At 47.1% G+C, this 18,932-nt stretch overlaps 1 protein-coding gene across 1 annotated transcript; it reads right to left on the bottom strand.

Annotated features, from left to right (window-relative positions):
* LOC120678773 (chromatin remodeling protein EBS-like) lies at positions 1–3,595 on the bottom strand. Its single transcript, XM_039960124.1, has 5 exons — positions 3,405–3,595; positions 2,964–3,306; positions 2,772–2,840; positions 1,390–1,528; positions 1–448 (listed from the first exon to the last, which is right to left on the bottom strand). The coding sequence occupies exons 1-5, from the start codon at positions 3,475–3,477 to the stop codon at positions 422–424; spliced, it is 651 nt and encodes a 216-aa protein (XP_039816058.1). The 5' UTR covers positions 3,478–3,595; the 3' UTR covers positions 1–421.
* Positions 3,596–18,932: the final 15,337 nt, after the last annotated feature.

Below are 18,932 nucleotides of genomic sequence, written 5' to 3'. Positions count from 1 at the left end.
ACCAGTTTGTAAACTCTTCGCAACATCTAATTAAATTATGAAACAGTCAGCTATCATCAACATCATTCACACAAGGGAACGTTTCCAGCAGGGGAATATGTTAAACACACACTGATACGGTTACATTGACAGTCAGCAGCATTCTAGCATTTCTCGACTTCTTTCCCGCCGCCTGAGGCGGCTGATCACTCGTTGCACAGCCGGAGGGAAATTAACCTACTCAGAACTCTAATGTTCTAAACTGCAGGAAACGTCCCCAGGATACACAGCAGAACAATAAGTCAAACACGATTTTGTCCTACAAATGAACTGGCTCTTCTCTCACAGTTGTACATCTCCACAGCATAAATCTGCACCAGCAACAAAGAGCTGGCGCCATAAACAGCGCATTTCCTCGCCAGGGATGTTTCTGTTACAGCATTTATCTCTTGCGCCTCTTTGCTTCAATCTGCAGTGAAGAGAACAGAACAGAAAGCTTACATAATCTTGTTAATTTGTATGCAAAAGGGATTGTTGAAACAAGCCCTGGTTTTATTACATTAATATCCACCAAGAAATGCAGAGTAAAAAATATTAATGGAGGTTTAAACACTGTTTGTTTTGGGCTCAACACTTCAGCTACAGCATAGCTTATGTTTGTCATGTGATCAGGCCACTGATTTGTCATGTGATCATAGCTTATGTTCTCCAGAATGTCACAAATTAGCAGTAATCTCATTATAATTCGAATGGCAAGCTCCATATCACTATGAGATGTTTTCAAGTGCTCAGAATCTACTAGGTGGTACTATCGATCAAGGAGATCATGTTTCATTGGAATTTGGAAGAGAAGACTGGAAATCAAGTTTAACGACTAGCATTCCGAATCAAAGACTAATGACCAAGAGTAGCATGCGTGAGATGCTAGAAAGCAATGCGGCTAATATTCTAGAGGCAGCATAAATAATCTTACTGAGAATACAAGGATCCATTTGTTAAAAGATACAAATTTACAGTAGGGCAGCTTACACAAATTAAACCATACAGAATGAAAACTAATTCAGATGCTGCATCGAACAATCATGAAGATTGCAGTATTGCTCAATGCAAGACCTGAAAATTCAACGCAACGCATGCAAATAGTTTCAAGAGTTATCAGCAGCAAACATCACCAAAATTGAGCATTATGTAGTCAACAACTCAGCACTAAGCACTGATCATCAACTAATTTTGGAAAACAGGCAACAACCAGTTCTGGAAACACATTGCATGCAAAAGCAGATCTTACAGGGTCAGCCTAAAAATCATCTCAAAATAGAAAGACAAAGTGAGAACTACATGCAAACAGAAAAGTAGCAAACAATCTATGTGGTCATTTGATAACTGATAAAGAGAAAAGAAAAGAATGACCTTAGAATCAGAGTTTGGTGGAACTAGGTATGAATTTGATGTTCTCTTTGCACCATTTTCTTTAGCACAGTCCGAACACATGTAGTGATCTATCTTTTTGGCCTGCTCAATGGTCATTCCCATACAGGATGGATGGAACCTGCACAAGTTAAAAGTTGGATGAGTAATAATAAATGTAAATAAAGAAGAACAATTACAGCATACAAATAGCATAAACAGCATTACATTGTTAAAGTGCTACATAAACATTTCCAGCAAATTATAGAGAAGAGAGGGTATCATGGACATGTCCTATCCATAGCACCAGGATGTAGAGAAAATAATGATTGGCGAAAATAATACTATATCACAAAGCATAATTAAATGGAGACAGATACTCTTATGCATATAAAAAAGTCTCAATGAACCTTTCAACAGAAAGCAAAAGAAGATGACAAACGTTGTATATATGAAAGCATAGCATCTTTCAGCAACAAGAGCAATAAATTTGCTGTCTTTATGTAGAGTACATGAATACATTTATCATGCACACAAAATTTACTTTTAAATAATTCCATGCAGGTCAGGACTTCATGCAACATATAAATAGATTGATACTGAGACATTTTGTGGTAATATAGAACAAATGTGCATATTTTCTCCAAAAAGTAGTGAATCCTTTGCTTGTGCCAGGAGCCCAAGGCTTCCAATTCAGAACAACAGACAGGACAATGATGTGTAAACATTCTTATAAGCAAATGATGCAGATCAAACATATTATGAGCTTATTTATATACATGAAACAATTGAAAATGCCATTGCAAAACCCCAAAAAGAATGCATGGCATCTCCATTTCTAAGTTCTAATTCCAATCCTACATTAGTTTCTAGCATTCTGGGTGGGATGACGTGCACCACGATCAGGTCCAAACAGAAGGGTAGCTTCTCATCAAACAGGAAAAAACCAGCAAAATGTATGACGAAACAGAGCAAATCAGATAACATAGAAAAATGCTATGAAATTTCAAGAAACCAGTCCTTATGTGTTGCTGTTCTTAAAACTACACATGTCTACAAAAGATATGCAAGCAACATATTGATTACCATGTATCTTTCACAGGGAACAAGCAAGTATAGGAGCATAAGGCTCAAAGAAACCTCAGAGATATCATCGGTTGTACTCCAATCAATGTTTAGTGTAACTTCCAGGACAAAATCAGATAATCCAAACCATTTATATTCTGCCTCGCAGAAGATAGCTAATTCATTCTGCACGACAAAGCAGACATATGGCTACAAAGCAGCAATCTGTAACATCTGGACAGAGGCAGCTCATATAACGACTACATAAACACCGGACATGCATCCTTGAGGAAAAGGTGGCGTTTTTCACAGGAATTTACCAGTCCTTGCATCCCTCACATTGCACCATGAGGTCATCCGGGTTATATGGCATCTCACACTTGCAATACCTAAACATACAAACCACACCATAAGATCAGCAATCCCACATTGCATTGCAAGCAAAGCGACACTATACGAACTGATGGCCACATGACCCAAGGTTATAAATAAGAGTGGGAAGAGCACTGTACACGGCGACACGGTCGGGGGTGAATGCGCCGCTGCTCGCCTTGTAGTCAAATCGGCAGTAGAAATCCTCAGGCCCGACGTTGTCGAGCTTGGTGTAGTTCTTGAAGGAGTGGACGACGCACTTGCCCTCGATGGTGTGCGCGCTCTGCGTGTCGAAGTGGTCGGAGAGGAAGAGCTCCTTGGCGCCATGGAACGGGCGGCGGCCGCCCTTGGCCTCCTCGGGGCGGTAGTACCAGCGCACCCGCACCCGCACGCCGCCGCGCCCATCCGACTCCATCCGCTCCACCCGCGCCACGTACGGCGGGTTGTCCGTGTCCGCCGGCCGCATCAGCACGCAGTCCCCCACTTCACGCGCAGCAGCCAGACCCGTCAGAACACGAATCTTAGGCACATGCACCACCGCGACGGCGGCGATCACGAACACGGCGGGGGCGGGAGCTTACCTCGGACCACCTTGTTGGTGCCCTTGATGGAGTAGGCTTCGACGTCCCGCTTCCCCTGCTTCGTCTTGGCCATGGCGGAGGCGTTGGATTGGGAGCAAACCCTAGCTGCGAGGGTGGAGGTGAGGGAGGGGGAATGCAGCGGCTGCCCGTTCCGACGGAGCTAGAGGCTGAGGGAGAAGGAGCGGGCTAGGGGCAGCTCGGTAATTTCCTTCGGTGAGTGGGAGTGACGGGGCGTTTGAATCCAGGTGGCGACCGGCCTCTGTCCGCCGTCCGATGGACGCTGGCTGGTTCTGCGTCGGCTGTTTTTGGACGGCTGATTTGCGCCGTGTTTGGTTGACACCGCGAAAAAAATTTCAAAAAAGACCAATACATATATAGAGTGCTAAATGAAGTTTATTTATTAAATTTTTTTACGGATGAGTGTAATTTTTCGAGACGAATCTAATGACGATAATTAATCCATGATTTGCTACATTGATGCTATAGTAACTATCCTCTAATCATGCGGTCAAATATATCATTAAATCCTACAGATGATTTTGTAATTAGATTTTATTTAATACTCTAAATTACTGGTCAAAAATACAACTGTCCTAACCAAACACGGCCTATGGCAGCCTCTGCCGTTGACGCCACAAGGGGCTAGAATGTTCGCTGTCTGTGAATTGTGAGGGTGATGAATCCATGAAGATTTTTTTTCCAGTCGCTTGCCGTGATCTTCGAGGTTTTGATTGACGGGCATCCTTTCTCCGCGCTGAAATGTCGGTGAATATTAATTTGGTTGACTTTTATGGACGAGTGGACGTGCTTATCACGGCCGTGTTGGGTTGGCCGTGCGAAAACTTTTCGTATTTTGACCACTAATTAGATATATTAAATGAAGTCTAATTATAAAATTACATCCACAGCTATGATACTGTAACAGTTGCTGTAGCTAATAAAACATTTGACCATACAATTAGAAGATAATTAGAGAAAGATTACTATAGCATTACTATTGCAAATCATGAAATAATTAAGCTCATTAGATTCAGCTCGCAAAGTTGCACCTATCTGTGAAAATATTTCGCAAATAAATTTCGTTTATTACTTCATGCATGTGACGGTGGGTGAGTATCACCTGCAGGGATTCCGAGGAACCCCCATTTAGAGATTCGGCCAGGGGTGTAACACGCAGCGAGATCTTCCTGTGGGAAGGTCTATAAGACAGTGGTTTAGACAGGTTCAGACCGCCGTTGGAGGCGTAATACGTTCTGTGTTTTTGGGTTCTTGGGATTACTATTCTTGCTCCTGTGTGTTTTTTATCTGGGATCAGAAGCCGATCCCCCTACATGTTCTGGGACCTTCCTATTTATAGAATACAACCGGTACTGGGAATATTCTCCCTTGGGTGTGAACGCTCCATGCCTAGGGCGGGCGCCGTCCACAAACTTGCTCTGCTCCTTGTCAGTCGAGGAGCCAGTCTGTCGGGCCTACCCGGAGCCGTCCGGGGTGCACCCCGGAGGGACGTGGCACCCCGGGAATCCCGGGGTGCGGCCCAAGGCGCCACGGGGCTTCCCGGGATGGCCTTCTTCTGACCCGCTGGGCCCGCTTTTCGCCCGGGGTGACCTGAGTCAACCCTGGGCAGGCGGCTGGGGTCGGGATAGGAGTTACCATGACGGGACGCACAGTAAATGAGGGCAGACCCCAGCCACCGCCCACTTACCCCTGATGTGACGCAGCTCAGAGATAAGCCTATCCAGCCGACACACCGCTGCACGGCTCCTCCGTAATCATGATGTTTTTACGGGGAAGCTGCGCCCTCCTTCGGGCCTCGCGCAGGCTACGGCGGCGCGGCGCGGTAACTCCTGGGAATTACCGGCGCGGTAAAGGATTTTTACCATGCGGGGGTGTCTTCGCCAAGAAGTAAAAGGACCTCCTCGGGCCTCCTCGAGCGGCCCGAAGCCAGCCCGGCCCAGATGAGCGTGGGGCCCTCGCCCGGGCTTGCTCGGCCCTCTCAGTCCTCCATGGGGGTGGGCGCACGTTTTGCCCTACGGAGTGGGACCCCCGATCCCACTACGCTGACAACATGCATTCATTTTTTTGTGAAAATTTTTTTAGGAGGGCAACCAAACACAACCCATGTCTTTTTCCTTCAAGAAGAATGGGGAAAGTTGTTGAAGAATGGCGTAATGTGTTCTTCCTACACTATCCCCGTATAGAATCTAGAGAAGACAAACTGCTTTTCTTAAGGGTAGTATATGATTTACACGGCTTTCCAAGCCAATTCGAAATGAAAATTGAGTAAGTGATCTTAGAGGTTTGTAATGATCCAACTGTTACAAGAAAATGAGTCGAGAATGAGACGGAGCCAGACATCAAAGTATATTTACATAGCAGCACCCTCACATCATTACGCCAGTCTTAGGTGATAATGCGTAAGATGTGTGCTGTTATTTATGATATCCCGACCCAGAACTTAATAGGATTAATAGAATATTCATACCAACAAGTTGCAACTTCTTTTTCGAAAGCTGATCTCCAAAGAACTCTAAGGTTAAGCGTGCTTGGCCCGGAGAAATTTGGGGATGGGTGCCCGACCGGGAAGTTCTTTCCCGGTGCGTACGAGTGACGATAAACTGTGCAGAAAAGACTGATGTTGGTCTGTGTGGGCGGGACGTTACATTATTATGATGTTGTTAAAGATTCAGTTGTTTCAAAAGTTCAAACTGTTCTAGAGGATGACCATTGACCAGATTCAATGACGCGGGGAGAGCTCTTGGTGTGCTAGCGCTCCAAGTCATGTACACGCACGATGTGAACACGCTAAGGTTTGCTTAGACAAAATTGGGTAGGAGCCCATCCAAGAGAACATGATGTGCCAACCTGATCCTCGTGGGTCATTGAATGTATAGGGCTTTAATTTGTTTGAGAAAAATCTTGCGGAGGAGGAGATTAGCGCTCCAAGTCATGTACATGCGCGATGTGAACACGCTAAGGTTTGCTTAGACAAAATTGGATGGGAGCCCATTCAAGAGAACATGATGTGCCAACCTGATCCTCGTGGGTCATTGAATGTATAGGGCTTTAATTTGTTTGAGAAAAATCTTGTGGAGGAGGAGATTGTCTTGGGTGTTGAGACAATCCTAGCATAACAAGCAGATCAAGAATTTTAGATAGACAGAATTTGAGACTCATCAAACACTATTCATCTAGATGAAACTTCATATTACCGCCAAGTTCGCTTGTGATGCTGAAAGTGGATTCATCCCTCCTTTAATGGAGTTTCATTGTAAGATGTGAATAAGGTAGTTGGCATCAGCAATATTTCAAAAAAAAATATTCCAAACTTCAAGTTAAAGGTTTAGTTTCATTTAAAAAAAAGGAATTTAAATTTGAATGAAAGAGTATCAGAAGGCAGTAGTTCTACAGCAAGTCCAATGTATAGCAATATAGCAGTCCATGCTGCACTTTCAATTAAAATGCAGCAAGGCTAAGAGGCAACAACTACAGTCCACATTGCACTTAGGAACAATGAAAGGTATCATAAAGTGATTGAAGGGAGAAGGAGAAAGCTAACAAGGACATCCAAACCAAGTTGTAATAAAGAAAAGTATAATGTATCGTGGTAGAGTCCATTAAAATTCTAATCCTTTTTATTTAATAACCACTTTACAAATTATATGTGAGTTTTGCTTAGATTAATCTATCAATAATAGTTCTAGGTCTTTTTATTAAAAGAAGGGTTCTCCCTTGGCTTTTATAAAAAGTATTTAAGTTCACGATCATTGGAGTTACCATATTACAAGCTAGAACAACAAATGCACCATCAGCCCAGAAGTAATAGCACACGACACCAACATAAAAAAGAGCCAACTAAGAAACTACAAAAAGAGAGTTTTATCAGCAAGCCGGTCTCCCAATTTCTCCAGGAAGTCTTCCATTCAGCAGCTTCTGCAAGACTCCATCTCCACCAACTTGGACTGGTCGGCATCCCGCAAGCGAACCTTCCACTTCTATAGAAATATGTTGATTTTAAACATGATTTCAGAAGGAGAATGTGGAAATTTACTTTCAACCGCTCGTTTATTGCGTGTTGTCCACAGCCCCCACAAAACCGTCAGAAGCAAGAAAAATTACAAATTATACTTAGGAACCCCATACTTAGGACATTGTGCAATTACACATGAATTGAAAATGTGATCCACAGTTCATGGTTTCCCACATATCCCACACAGGTGATTGCCCTTCCACTTTCTTTTCTTAAGTTCCACCCCCTTTCTGCAACTTGTTGTTGAAAACCTGCAAGAGAAATACTTTTATTCCCATGGGTAAATTGCTGCTCCAGACCCCCGTCATTCTTCTGCTGATCACACCCCTGTGAGTTATCCATCTATACTTGGATTTGGTAGAGTATTTGCCAGATTTCTCAAACATCCAATGTGGCTTATCTGCAAAATTGTTCAGATGGATCCCCTCAAGAAGGCTCAACAGCTCTTCCTAATTTTGGAATTCTACATTATTTAAGGATCTTCTGAACTTTATTTTTCGCTCACCCCAACCGGACATTAATGTATCATGCTTGTTTTCTTCTGACATTTTTTATATAAATCAGGGAAATGAAGCCTTAATAGAATACTTAGTAGCCAAACGTCCTCCTAGAATCTGGCTTCTCTCCGATTGTCGACTCAAAGAAAGTTCCCCAATTTATGTTTGATCTTTTTAACCCCCCTCCAGAACTGTGAGCCCACACCCCCTGCACGCCATGATTGGCTTGTGCTACAGGTATTTTGTTCTGAGTAGTTGGCAGCATCTAGCTTCTTCATCATTTTGCATAATTCTCCAAACCCATTTTAGTAAAAGAGCCTCAATGCCTCATTCATCAACTTAGTATTAGTGATACTTAAACCTCCAAAGTCCTTTGGCAGGCATACATTATCCCATTTGACCATGCGATACTTATGTTTATCACTGTCACCTCTCCAGAAAAAAATTGACTCTTAATTGTGTCCATTTGCTTGTGAGTCCCTTAATGCAATAGGAACATGCCCATCAAATGGGTAGGCATACAAGCTGCCCCCTGAAGAAAGGTGCTTACCTTTTCAAGGATGAAGTTTCCTCATTTTGTCCACTACTCCCCTAAAAGCATGCCCAAGTGTTTAGCATTAATAGGGAAACCAAGATACTTCATAGGCATATGCCCCATTTTGCAGTTTAGCATATTGGCTATTTCTTGTGCATCCTCTCCAGAAATTCCAAAAGCCACCAGTTCACTCTTGTGATAGTTTATCTAAAGGTCTGACATCCACTCAAAACAATACAGTAAGAATTTAAAGTTTTTGATAGATTCTCTCACCAAAATGACTGTGTTGTCTGCATATCGTACATGAGTAAACTGCCCTCCCCCGGGAATCAGGTGTTGCGCTAGCCCTTTAATCAAACCTTCACCTCGTGCCTCGGTAAGAATATGGTCCGGAGCATCAGACGTAAGATTAAAGAGCAAGGGGGACAGTTCTAAGGTCGCGGTTTGTAAGATCCGAACTCGATTGCTTAATCATTGATCTGCAATTTTGTTGTGTTCTTTCTTGTTCTGTTATTCGAGTTTTGGCAAGTAAGGATTATTCCATGATGAGCTCATTGATGCAATATTTAAGGAGTTCATTACTATTTGGATAATGGTAAGTATATTGGTACGCGTTAACAAGCTGGTAAATTGTCTTATACAGTCTATGTTGCTTTTTCTATGTTGTTTTTCTTTGCGTGGAGGTGAGAGGAGGTGGAGCAATAATGAGATGGTTATTTTGCAAAACAGTCGTCTTATAGATTTAAATTGAGAACCATATATCACTTTCTGACTATTGTACGAGTTGTTCCCTCGTATAACTCATAAATTTCTTTTTTTTGCACAAATTAATGGATTACTCTATTATTATGAGACACCTTAAAATACAACCCGCTCTAAGGTATACTGTTTATGTATTCTCAAAATTATAGTAATACATGAGATCACTATTGGTGGAGAGTGTCTCCGGAACGGAGGGACACTACAACAGTAATGAATGAACACGCAAAACAAGGTGGAAAGGTTCTCTCTCTGTTCAATGTGTCCCATCATTGGGCATGACAAGGAGTATTTATAGGTGGCGTTACACCTCCTAGATACAATTACGCTTTTGCACCCTTACAACGGTCATATTCTCGGAATATTCCTAAATGTACATGTAATTTTGCTAGGGCAATGTGAGTGCGCTACAGCTCAGACGGGCCCGTACTTCCAGACGGTCCTCTTCGTCCATCTCATCGAAGGTCATGGTACCCACTTGATGACTCCACGCTCAGACGGTTTTGTCGCCGGGTCTTCGCATATCTTCATCTTGCCACCCGAAGATAAGAGCAGATGGATGTCCTCTACGTTCGTTTCTGGCGTTGGCTTCAACGCATACGCCGTCTGGTCTTCGCGGACCTTCGGCGTCCGATCCGAAGGTGGTGTCCCCAACAGTAGCCCCTCGGAGCCTCGAGATGACCTTCGGGAGGGGCGCGGCTTCGACCCTGTGGGCGCCATCAGCGCCCCGAAGCGCCACCCTTCGGGCTGGGCGCCGCGATGTTGTCCGGCGAAGCACAGTCTGTGTTACCTTGCAAAAAATGATAAACTTTCGCCGAAGGAGCAAAGATTTCAGAATTGAGCCGTTAGTTTGTGCTCAAATTATTGAATTAAAAATTCTTGGCGGGGAAATTTCTCTTTGACTCGTGGCTTTGAAAAGACCAAAATGGCCCCTCGATTCTCTAATCTTAGACGCGTAGCGCGGGGTACTGCCGCCCTTCCACTTTGCGGCGCCGCGCGTGCTGGGTCTCGTGCTCGCCCCCCCTTTAAATAGCAGCGTCGCGACAGCGCAAAGCTACTTCACGTTGCCTTTGCTTTCCAGCCTCCTCGTTTGTCATCTCGCGGAGGTTCCATCGGAGCTCATTTTTGTTCGAAGTCTATTCGTAATACACTTCAAGAGTGGCGACCGCAGAACAATCCGGATCTTCGGATATGGCTCCGAAGAAGACAAACGTACTTGGTTTGTCGAAGATGACTCCGTCCCTCCTCGATGATTTGGCTCGTCGAGGCTTCATCTCTGCGGACGAAGTCCACGCTCCTCCGACGGGTGAGACTGTTGCTCATCCCCGCGCTGACGAAGTGATCGTCTTCCGTGACTTGTTCACCGCCGGCCTTCGGATGCCCTTGGACCCCATGGTGGTGGACATCTTTCGTCTGTTCAAGGTGTACTTGCAGCAGATGACACCTACCTCGATCATGTGGCTGGCGAAGAACTGCCGCCTTTCTCCAAGCTCTGAAGGCTTCGCTCGTGCCTTCAGGGTGCATTATCAGCCGAAGAAAATTTCTATGCAATCAACCGGAGGTGCGGAGATATCAGCCATTCCCCAATATGGCTATTACACCTTCGCCTTTCACAAGAACCTTCCGAGTCCAGTCACCGCGAGCAAGAACAAGTGCGCCAATGATTGGTCATCGTACTGGTTCTATAACAAGGTGACATTGGACCCCATCACGAAGACCCATCCCCTCGTCGTCGACCGCATTGATGCTCTTGGTGATGTGCCGAAAGCCGCCTGTCATGTCCGAGTCGAAGATGAGGCTCTTCTTGCCCTGCTGCGGAAACTGTCGAAGACCTTCAGCACGCGCGACATCATCGAAGAGTTCGTCGCATGCGGCTGCTTTCCCGTCAGGGTCGGCTGGGACATCTCCAGCTGGTTGGCCGAGGACCGCTGGATCGAAGGCATTTCGGTACCTGATTTCGTGACCGTCTTCAGCCTTCGGACCGACCGTGAGTTTTTGTGCTTAAGCTCTTGTTATGGATGTCTATCTTCGCTCTTTTTCTTACAGTTTGTGCCTCTTCGGCGATGCAGGGGTGGACCCTGTTGTTATCGAGGGATGAGTACAAAGCCCTTGTCAGGCATCTTAGCGGGGCTCGACGGAACCGGGTGTTCCACGTCTTGGGCCTCGTGGTTCCTCAGCGGGCGGCCGAGTTGAAGCTTGCTGAGGGCCAGGGCGGCCCGGAGAAGGCGAAGGCTTTGGAAAAAGCAAAATGGAAACGGGCGTCTTCGTCCGCAGAGACGAAGAATAGAGGCCGGCTCCTCGACGCCATCTTGCAACAGTCTCCCCTGCAAAGCAAGGGGGACTCCGAAGACGATGGGAGCGAAGACAACAACCCCGCGGCTGCCGAGGCGCCACCCTTCTCTGCTCCCAAAGAGGCGCCACCCTTGAGGGTGGTTCCTCCTAACCTGGACCTTGAGTTCAGCAACGCTCCGGAGAGCGATGACGAGGAAGGCGACGAGGAGGTGAACATCATCATAGACTCCCCCCGTCGCTCGTCTGCGCCACCCCAAGTCTCTGCCTCCGGCAAAGATGCCGAGAAGTTGCCTGAGCAGAACACTGCGTCCAGCTTTGGGATGAAAAGGAGTGCTGGCGAAGAGTCAAGCAGTACGTCGGACAGCAGCAGCTTCTTCGTGCGCAATGTTGACCCCGAAGCTATTGCCACGGAGCTCAGAGTGAAGCCCATGGCCATGCGTCTTGGCGGCAAAATCGTCAAGTCTCTTCGTTTTGAGAGCCGGGACTGTGAGCGTGAATTACTGGCGGAGGCGGGTGGCTCGTTTTGTTTCCCTCTAATGGAAAAAGATCTAATGGCGAGTGGACTGACGAACATGCTGGAGAGTGCGCAAGATTTGTCGCCGAAGGCCTTCGTGGCTGCGCGCTGTGCCGCTCGATAGTTGGCGGCCAAAGAGAGCTCAAAGGCTGTCGTCACGGATCTGGAGGTGAAGGTGGCCGCACTGGAGAAAGAAAAAGAAGCACTACAACGGCGCCTCAACAAATCTACTGAAGAAAAGGTAACCCTCACCACGGAGTTGCTGGCGGCAGCTGACCGGGCGGTGAAGGCGGAGGATGCAGCGAAGGCCGCGAAGTTGCTCGAAGACGACGCCGAAAAGCGGCGGGCTCTTATGCAAAAACGTTTCCATTCCTTCAAGGAGTCGGTGAGAGTGGGGGCGACCATGCTTCAGAAAGAGCTTCCGGATATCCTGAAGAAGTACGGGCTTGATGCTCTTGATGTATCTTCGGGGGACACCGTCGGGGTGGATGACTTCTTCAAGTGGCTTCGAGCATGTATTGCTTTGTTGGACATTGGGGCTCATTTCAACGAGGATATTAGCGCTAAGTGCTGCGGTGTATAGCTTATTCCCTTCCGAAGTAGCCAGCGCCTGCACTGTGACGAAAGCCCAGCTCCATTGCCTCCGCGATGAAGGTTTTCCCTGGCCCGGAGAAGCTGCAGTTCGCCCGGAGGCGCTGCCCGCTCTTGCGAAGAACATTGCCAAAAATCTCATGGACCATTTCTTCAAGGGCGAAGGCCACGCGATCGTGCGTCGCGAAGTTGATCGAATGGAGGCCCATGTAATTTCATCTTCTTTTTGATGCGCCTTTTCTTCGCCCTGAAATGCATCTTTACATCTGTGGGAATTCATGTTTTTAGCTTCAAGCCAAATCCGACGCTGTTGCGGAGCCCATCCTTTCCGAAGCTCCGACTGCTGATGCCGAAGGTGGTGGCGACCACGCCGGCGGAGGTGCTACACCGCCTTCTAGCGATGATGGCGGCGAGGGAGCGGTCGGCGAGGGAGGAGATGCCGGCGGCGGTCGTGGAGCCACCTTCCGAGCCCCGGCGGCCGAAGACCAAGCCACAGGGGGGCTCTTCTCACCCTGCAGCTGGCAAGGTGTGAGGATCGGGGTCGTGTGACAGTCCACTTTTGTGTAGTAATTATGATTTTTTGGAAACTAACACATTCGGTGCCTGCGCAGGACCCTGCGTTGGCCCCTGCGCAGGTGACCGAAGGCGTGCTGCCTCGCCAGCTGAAGCGAGGGAATTTCTATGTTGCTGGTGCGTCCTGGGCGAAGTTCCATATTCGTTACCCTTTGGTTTCATTTGAAGAATTTTGGGCAGATAGGGAGTGTGTTTACGATCTTCGGAACGCCGATACGAAGCGTTTTTTTTGCCAAATTTCAGCGTGATCCCAAAAAACACGCGAAGATCCTTGCTGACTGCGCGCTTCATCGCGAAATAAAATGGATTCTCGATACCGATAGGCCATATAGTGCTCCCGCCGGTCTCCGTGAGCCGAAACTGGAGCCGGTGGACGAAGAGCCCCTGTCGCCTCATGAATTTATGTACCGACTCAAAAGCATCTTCGACGAGAGCTCTAGTTAATTTGCATTGCCCTCGGTTTCAGGGGATGACTTCGAAGCATTTCTTCGACGGACAGCTGAAGAAATAATAGATGTGGCGGTCCGGGAAATCATATCTGAGGTGGACCGCCTAGTCTTCGAGGAAGAGGCCTCAGATGTAACTATGTAATTTATTTCTTCGTCCCTTCGCGCGAAGTGTATCTTCGCGGTGTAATCAAACTTGTATCTTCGCAGTGTAATCAAACTTGTACTATGTGCGTAATAAATTATGTAATTTTTTGGCATTTATCCTTCGACTGTGCACAAATATATTTTGCGAAGCGCCACCCCCCCCCTTTTGCGCGGGCGAGGTTACAAACGCCTTTTTGTTCGTTCATCTTCACCGGCGTCGTGCGTGTTTCTTGTTTTGCGAAGCGCCACCCCCCCTTCGCTCGACTGGCGGGGATGATGACTGTGAAACGCGTTTTAGCCCCTCCGGCCTCTTGTTTTGATTATGCATGCCTTTGCCTTCGGCTTTGCTCGTGAGGGCTTGCACAGGTTTCTTCGGCTCTTTTTGCCGGAGAGGTTCGCGCCTAGGCTTCGGCTGTCGCGCGACAAGACTTTCCACCCTCCGCTTTCATGCGACGGGACTTTGTTAGGGGACCTTCGGCTCTTTAGCCAGAGAGGTTCGCGCCTAGCCTTCGGCTTTCGCGAGACAGGACTTTCCACCCTTCGTTTTCATGCGATGGGATTTTGTTAGGGGACCTTCGGCTCTTTAGCTGGAGAGGTTCACGCCTAGCCTTCGGCTTTCGCGCGACAGGACTTTCCACCCTTCGCTTTCATGCGACGGCATTTTGTTAGGGGACCTTCGGCTCTTTAGCCGGAGAGGTTCGTGCCTAGCCTTCGGCTTTCGCGCTACAGGACTTTCCACCCTTCGCTTTCATGCGATGGGATTTTGTTAATTTCTTCGGAAGTGAAGCTAAGAGGAGCGAAGCCCTTAATCGGGGTTGCGCCTCGTGCTTACTTCTTTCAAGCATTATGGCTTGTACTTTGCGCCGATGACTCCCCTCTTTGCTTTGACGAAGAGGGATAGACGCTTCGGCGCCTCTGCAGCATGCCTGTTCCTTCGACTCTTTTGTGGGGGCCTTGTTTATATTTCACAAGGGGTTACATAGGGTTCCGCCTCATTAAAAACCTCACACCTTCGGCGCCCGAGTGGACACTCGAAAGCTTCCCCCGTGAGGAAAAGAGTACGGGCCCTTTGGTACATTGTTCGGATTTACATGAGAAAAAGGAAAGATGCAAAAAAAGAAAAAGAATTTGCCCTACAAGCCCCTTCGGTTATTTTCCTCCGGTGGCTTTGACACATTTCCTACACGTAGTACTTCTGTAGCATGTCCTTGTTCCATGAATAAGGGTTTTCGGTGCCTTCTAGCGTGCGGAGCCTGCAGGCCTCTGGCCTAGCCATAGATGCGACGATGAATGGGCCTTCCCACTTGCTGTGCATCTTGCCCTTTTGCTTGGCCTTCGGTATTCTTCGAAGCACCAAGTCGCCCTCTTTGATGTTTTTGGGCTTCACTTTCTTATTCTTCCACCTTCGTGTTTCCTCTTGATATTTTCCCAAGTTGATTGCTGCTTGTATCTTGCCAGCTTCGATTGTGTCAATTGAGGGCTTGATGTCTTCTTCGATGTTTTCTGCCCCTTCGGCTCTTCTCCAGGATTTGAGTTTGATTTCCTCGGGTGTTACAGCTTCTTCACCATATAGAAGCTTGAAAGGGGTGAACTTCGTGGTCCTGGACTCTGTTGTGTTATGAGACCATATGACCCTCGGCAGCTCATCTGCCCATTTCCCCTTTGGCAACTCAGTGATGTTTTTCTTGATGCCTGCGAAGATGATGCCGTTGGCCCTTTCCACCACGCCGTTGGACTGCGGGTGGTAGACCGAAGCGAAGCATAAGTTGGTGCCAAGTTGAGTGGTGAACACCCAGAAAGTTGCGCAGTCAAACTGCTTGCCATTGTCCATTGTAACCTCCTTCGGGACCCCGAAGTGACAGTCGATGTTCTGCCAAAAGAATTTTTGTAGGGCTCCTGCTGTGATATCCCTGAGTGCCTTAGCCTCGACCCATTTGGAGAAGTACTCTACCGCCACAGCAGTGTACTTGTAGTTTCCTGGAGCTGTAGGCAGTGGTCCAACAATATCAATGCCCCATCGGGCGAGGGGCCATACCGGAGGCAGTAGCTGCACCTCGTCGGGTGGGAATTTGCTGTATGGGGCGTGCCTTTGGCAATTTGGACATGTGCGAACCACATCGTGAGCGTCCGCCACAGCCGATGGCCAATAAAATCCTTCGAGAAAAGCTTTGCCGACCAGGGCCCTCGTTGCGATATGCGAAGAACACATCCCTGCATGCATCTCTTCAAGCAGCTGTTTGCCCTCTTCGCGTGAGATGCACTTTAGGAGTGGTGCGCAGACTCCCCCTCGGTATAACTCTTCGCCTATGATTCTGTAATTCCTGGCCCGAAGTGCCATTCTCTTCTCTTCCTTTTCGTCCTCCGGGACGAAGTGTCCGCGAAGATAGGCTATTATGGCGGCCCTCCAGTATTCACTGGTTATGGCGTTGACGAATTTGGCTGGTTCTTCGGCACAATTGACGGAGGCCTGCTTTAATGTTTCGAAGAAGACATCTAGTGGTAATGGATCGAACTGCGCTGCTGCCTTCGCCAGTTGATCAGCTTGCTTATTCTTCGTTATGGAGAAACTGCGGATACTAAACCCGAGGAAGTATTTCTCCATGCTTCGAACTGCTGCCAGGTACTTCGTCAATTCTGGCTTGAGAGCCCTATTTGACTTGTTTATTTGGCCTGTGATCAACTCTGAATCAAACCTGATCATTAATCTTCGTGCGCACATCACTCTTGCTTTGCGAAGACCCAAGAGAAGGCCTTCGTATTATGCGACATTGTTGGCGCACCCATTGAAGTCAAGTCTGACTGCGTACTTCAGTTGCATACCCGAAGGTGTTGTCAGGACTGCTGAAGCTCCTGCTCCGTATCTCTGGTAAGCCCCATCACACTCAAGTTGCCATATTGCTTCTATCTTCGGCTAATCTTGTGAAGGTGCGACTGGGGTCCAGTCTGCGATGAAGTCAGCCAAGACCTGTGACTTGATTGCTGATCTGGAGACGAAGTCAATGGTGTGATCGGCTAATTGCGTAGCCCATTTGCCTATCCTGCCGGAGGCTTCTCTGTTTTCGAACATGTCCCGAAGTGGGAAAGAGATTGGAACCTTGATTTTGTGGCTCTGGAAGTAGTAACAAAGCTTGCGTGCTGCCATGACCACCGCATATGCCATTTTCTCCATTTCTGAGTATAGCAATTTTGATCCGTTTAGGGCTTCGGAAATGAAGTATATATGCACCTGTGTCAATGCCCCTTCGATCGCGCGCTCTTCGACGAGAGCAGCACTTACGGCTGCACCTGATGTTGAGATGTATAACAGCAATTCCTTCTCCGAAGGGTTGGACATGACTGCCAATTTCTCTATGTACTGCTTGAGGTCTTCGAAGGCCTTCGCCTGCTCTTCGCCCCATTCTAAGTTGCCAGAGCCTTTCAGTGCCTTAAAGAATGGGAGGCACTTCTCTGCTGACTTCGAGATGAATCTGTTCAGTGAAGCCAACCTGCCTGTTAACTTCTGCACCCCCTTTCTTGTGGTAGGCGGCTTCGTCCGCCTAATGGCTTCGATCTTCTCCGTGTTTGCCTTTATTCCCCTTTCGGTGATCATGCAGCCCAATAGTTTGCCTCTTCGCATGCCGAAGACACATTTCTCCGAGTTCAGCTTAAGGCCATGGCGACGAAGATTTGCAAATGTTTCGCGAAGATCTTGGATATGATCCTCCTTCTTTTTGCTTCTTACAACCACGTCATCGACGTATGCGGAGATGTTTCTCCCCAATTGATCCACCAATACTTTTTTGATCATTCTGTTGAAAGTGCATCCGGCATTGCGAAGGCCCTTCGGCATTCTCACATAGCCCTATGTCCCAAAGGGGGTGGTGAAACTGGTCTTCTCTTCGTCTGCCTTGTTCATGAATATCTGGTGATAACCTGAGAAACAGTCCAACATACTGAGCATCTCCGAGCAAGCTGCTGCATCGACCAGGGTGTCAATTCGTGGTAATGGGTATTCGTCCTTCGGGCACGCCTTGTTCAAGATTGTGAAGTCAATGCACATTCGCCACTTCCCGTTCTTTTTTGGTACCATGACAACATTTGCTAGCCACTCCGGGTACTGGACCTCGTGGAAGACGCCCGCGTCCAGCAATTTTTGTACCTCGGCCTGAGCCGCTTTCTGCCTTTCTTTGGACATTGACCTTCAGCCCTGCTTTACTGGTTTTGCCTTCGGGTTCACCCTGTGCTCATGCTCGATGACTTCTCGACTGACCCCTCGCTGATCCGAAGAGGACCAAGCAAACACATCTTGATTGTTGCGGAGAAACTGTATAAGCCTGGCCTCTTCAGCCTCTTCGAGCCCTTTTCCGATGAACACTATTCGGTCGGGCACATCTTCGCACAATGGCACCTTCTTCGTGTGTTCCGCTGGGGATACCCCCCTGACTTCTCTGGCTCTTCGCTGTTTATTACCTCATTATCTTCATTTGGGGTTTCAATGACATGGACATTCTTGTTTGCGGTTGATGCGTTGTCTTCACACCTTCTTACTTCTTCCTAGTTGCCGAAGACTGTGACAATTCCTCTGGCCGTAGACAGCTTCATTGAAAGAGCATCTAGGCCCTAGTGGGTTTTGGAGCATTGATTGACAACCCGATTAAAGGGCTAACTTGTTTGCATGAGATTATGAACAGGTATTTAATTATGAAATGTGTATTAAAAGAGATGGCTCATGTGTTGCAAGCAAGCGTGTTTATCCCATTGGTATAATGTGTATGTGACAAGCAAAACAAGAAAAGGAAAATAGAGCAAAGTATTCATGATTGATATAAAGGCTCTAATATTTGCGAAGGCTTGTTTCGATCTATGATGGGATTCAAAGTGACAAGTAAAGATTTTGTGAATGAGATGTGATATGCTTATGCATAGTCTCAAATATAGAAGATCTTGTCACATGTGATAAATAGATGTTAACTTAAGAAGCAAGCAAGCAAGGCAAAAGAGAATGAGACATGAGTTGATACATATATGATGTCTCAAATTGGAAGGCTTGCATATAAGATTGAATTGAGAATTCAGATTGACAACGAAGATTTCATGCATGACACAAATCAATATGAGTTCAAGATGGACGGCTAGGATAAAGGTAGAGGACCGAGAGGCGTGTT

Source organism: Panicum virgatum, chromosome 2K (assembly GCF_016808335.1).
Source record: "Panicum virgatum strain AP13 chromosome 2K, P.virgatum_v5, whole genome shotgun sequence".
In the NCBI taxonomy this organism is placed as follows: Eukaryota; Viridiplantae; Streptophyta; class Magnoliopsida; order Poales; family Poaceae; genus Panicum; species Panicum virgatum.
This window is presented reverse-complemented; position numbering and strand designations above follow the sequence as displayed.

What these genes read in the sequence shown, in the direction of transcription:
- LOC120678773 (XM_039960124.1), bottom strand. Translation starts at nt 3,477, where the DNA reads ATGGCCAAGACGAAGCAGGGGAAGCGGGACGTCGAAGCCTACTCCATC. An exon ending in ACCCCCGACCGTGTCGCCGT is followed by an intron (nt 2,841 to 2,963) that starts GTACAGTGCTCT and finishes TTGTATGTTTAG; the next exon opens with GTATTGCAAGTGTGAGATGC. An exon ending in TGTGAGGGATGCAAGGACTG is followed by an intron (nt 1,529 to 2,771) that starts GTAAATTCCTGT and finishes TAACTTGTGCAG; the next exon opens with GTTCCATCCATCCTGTATGG.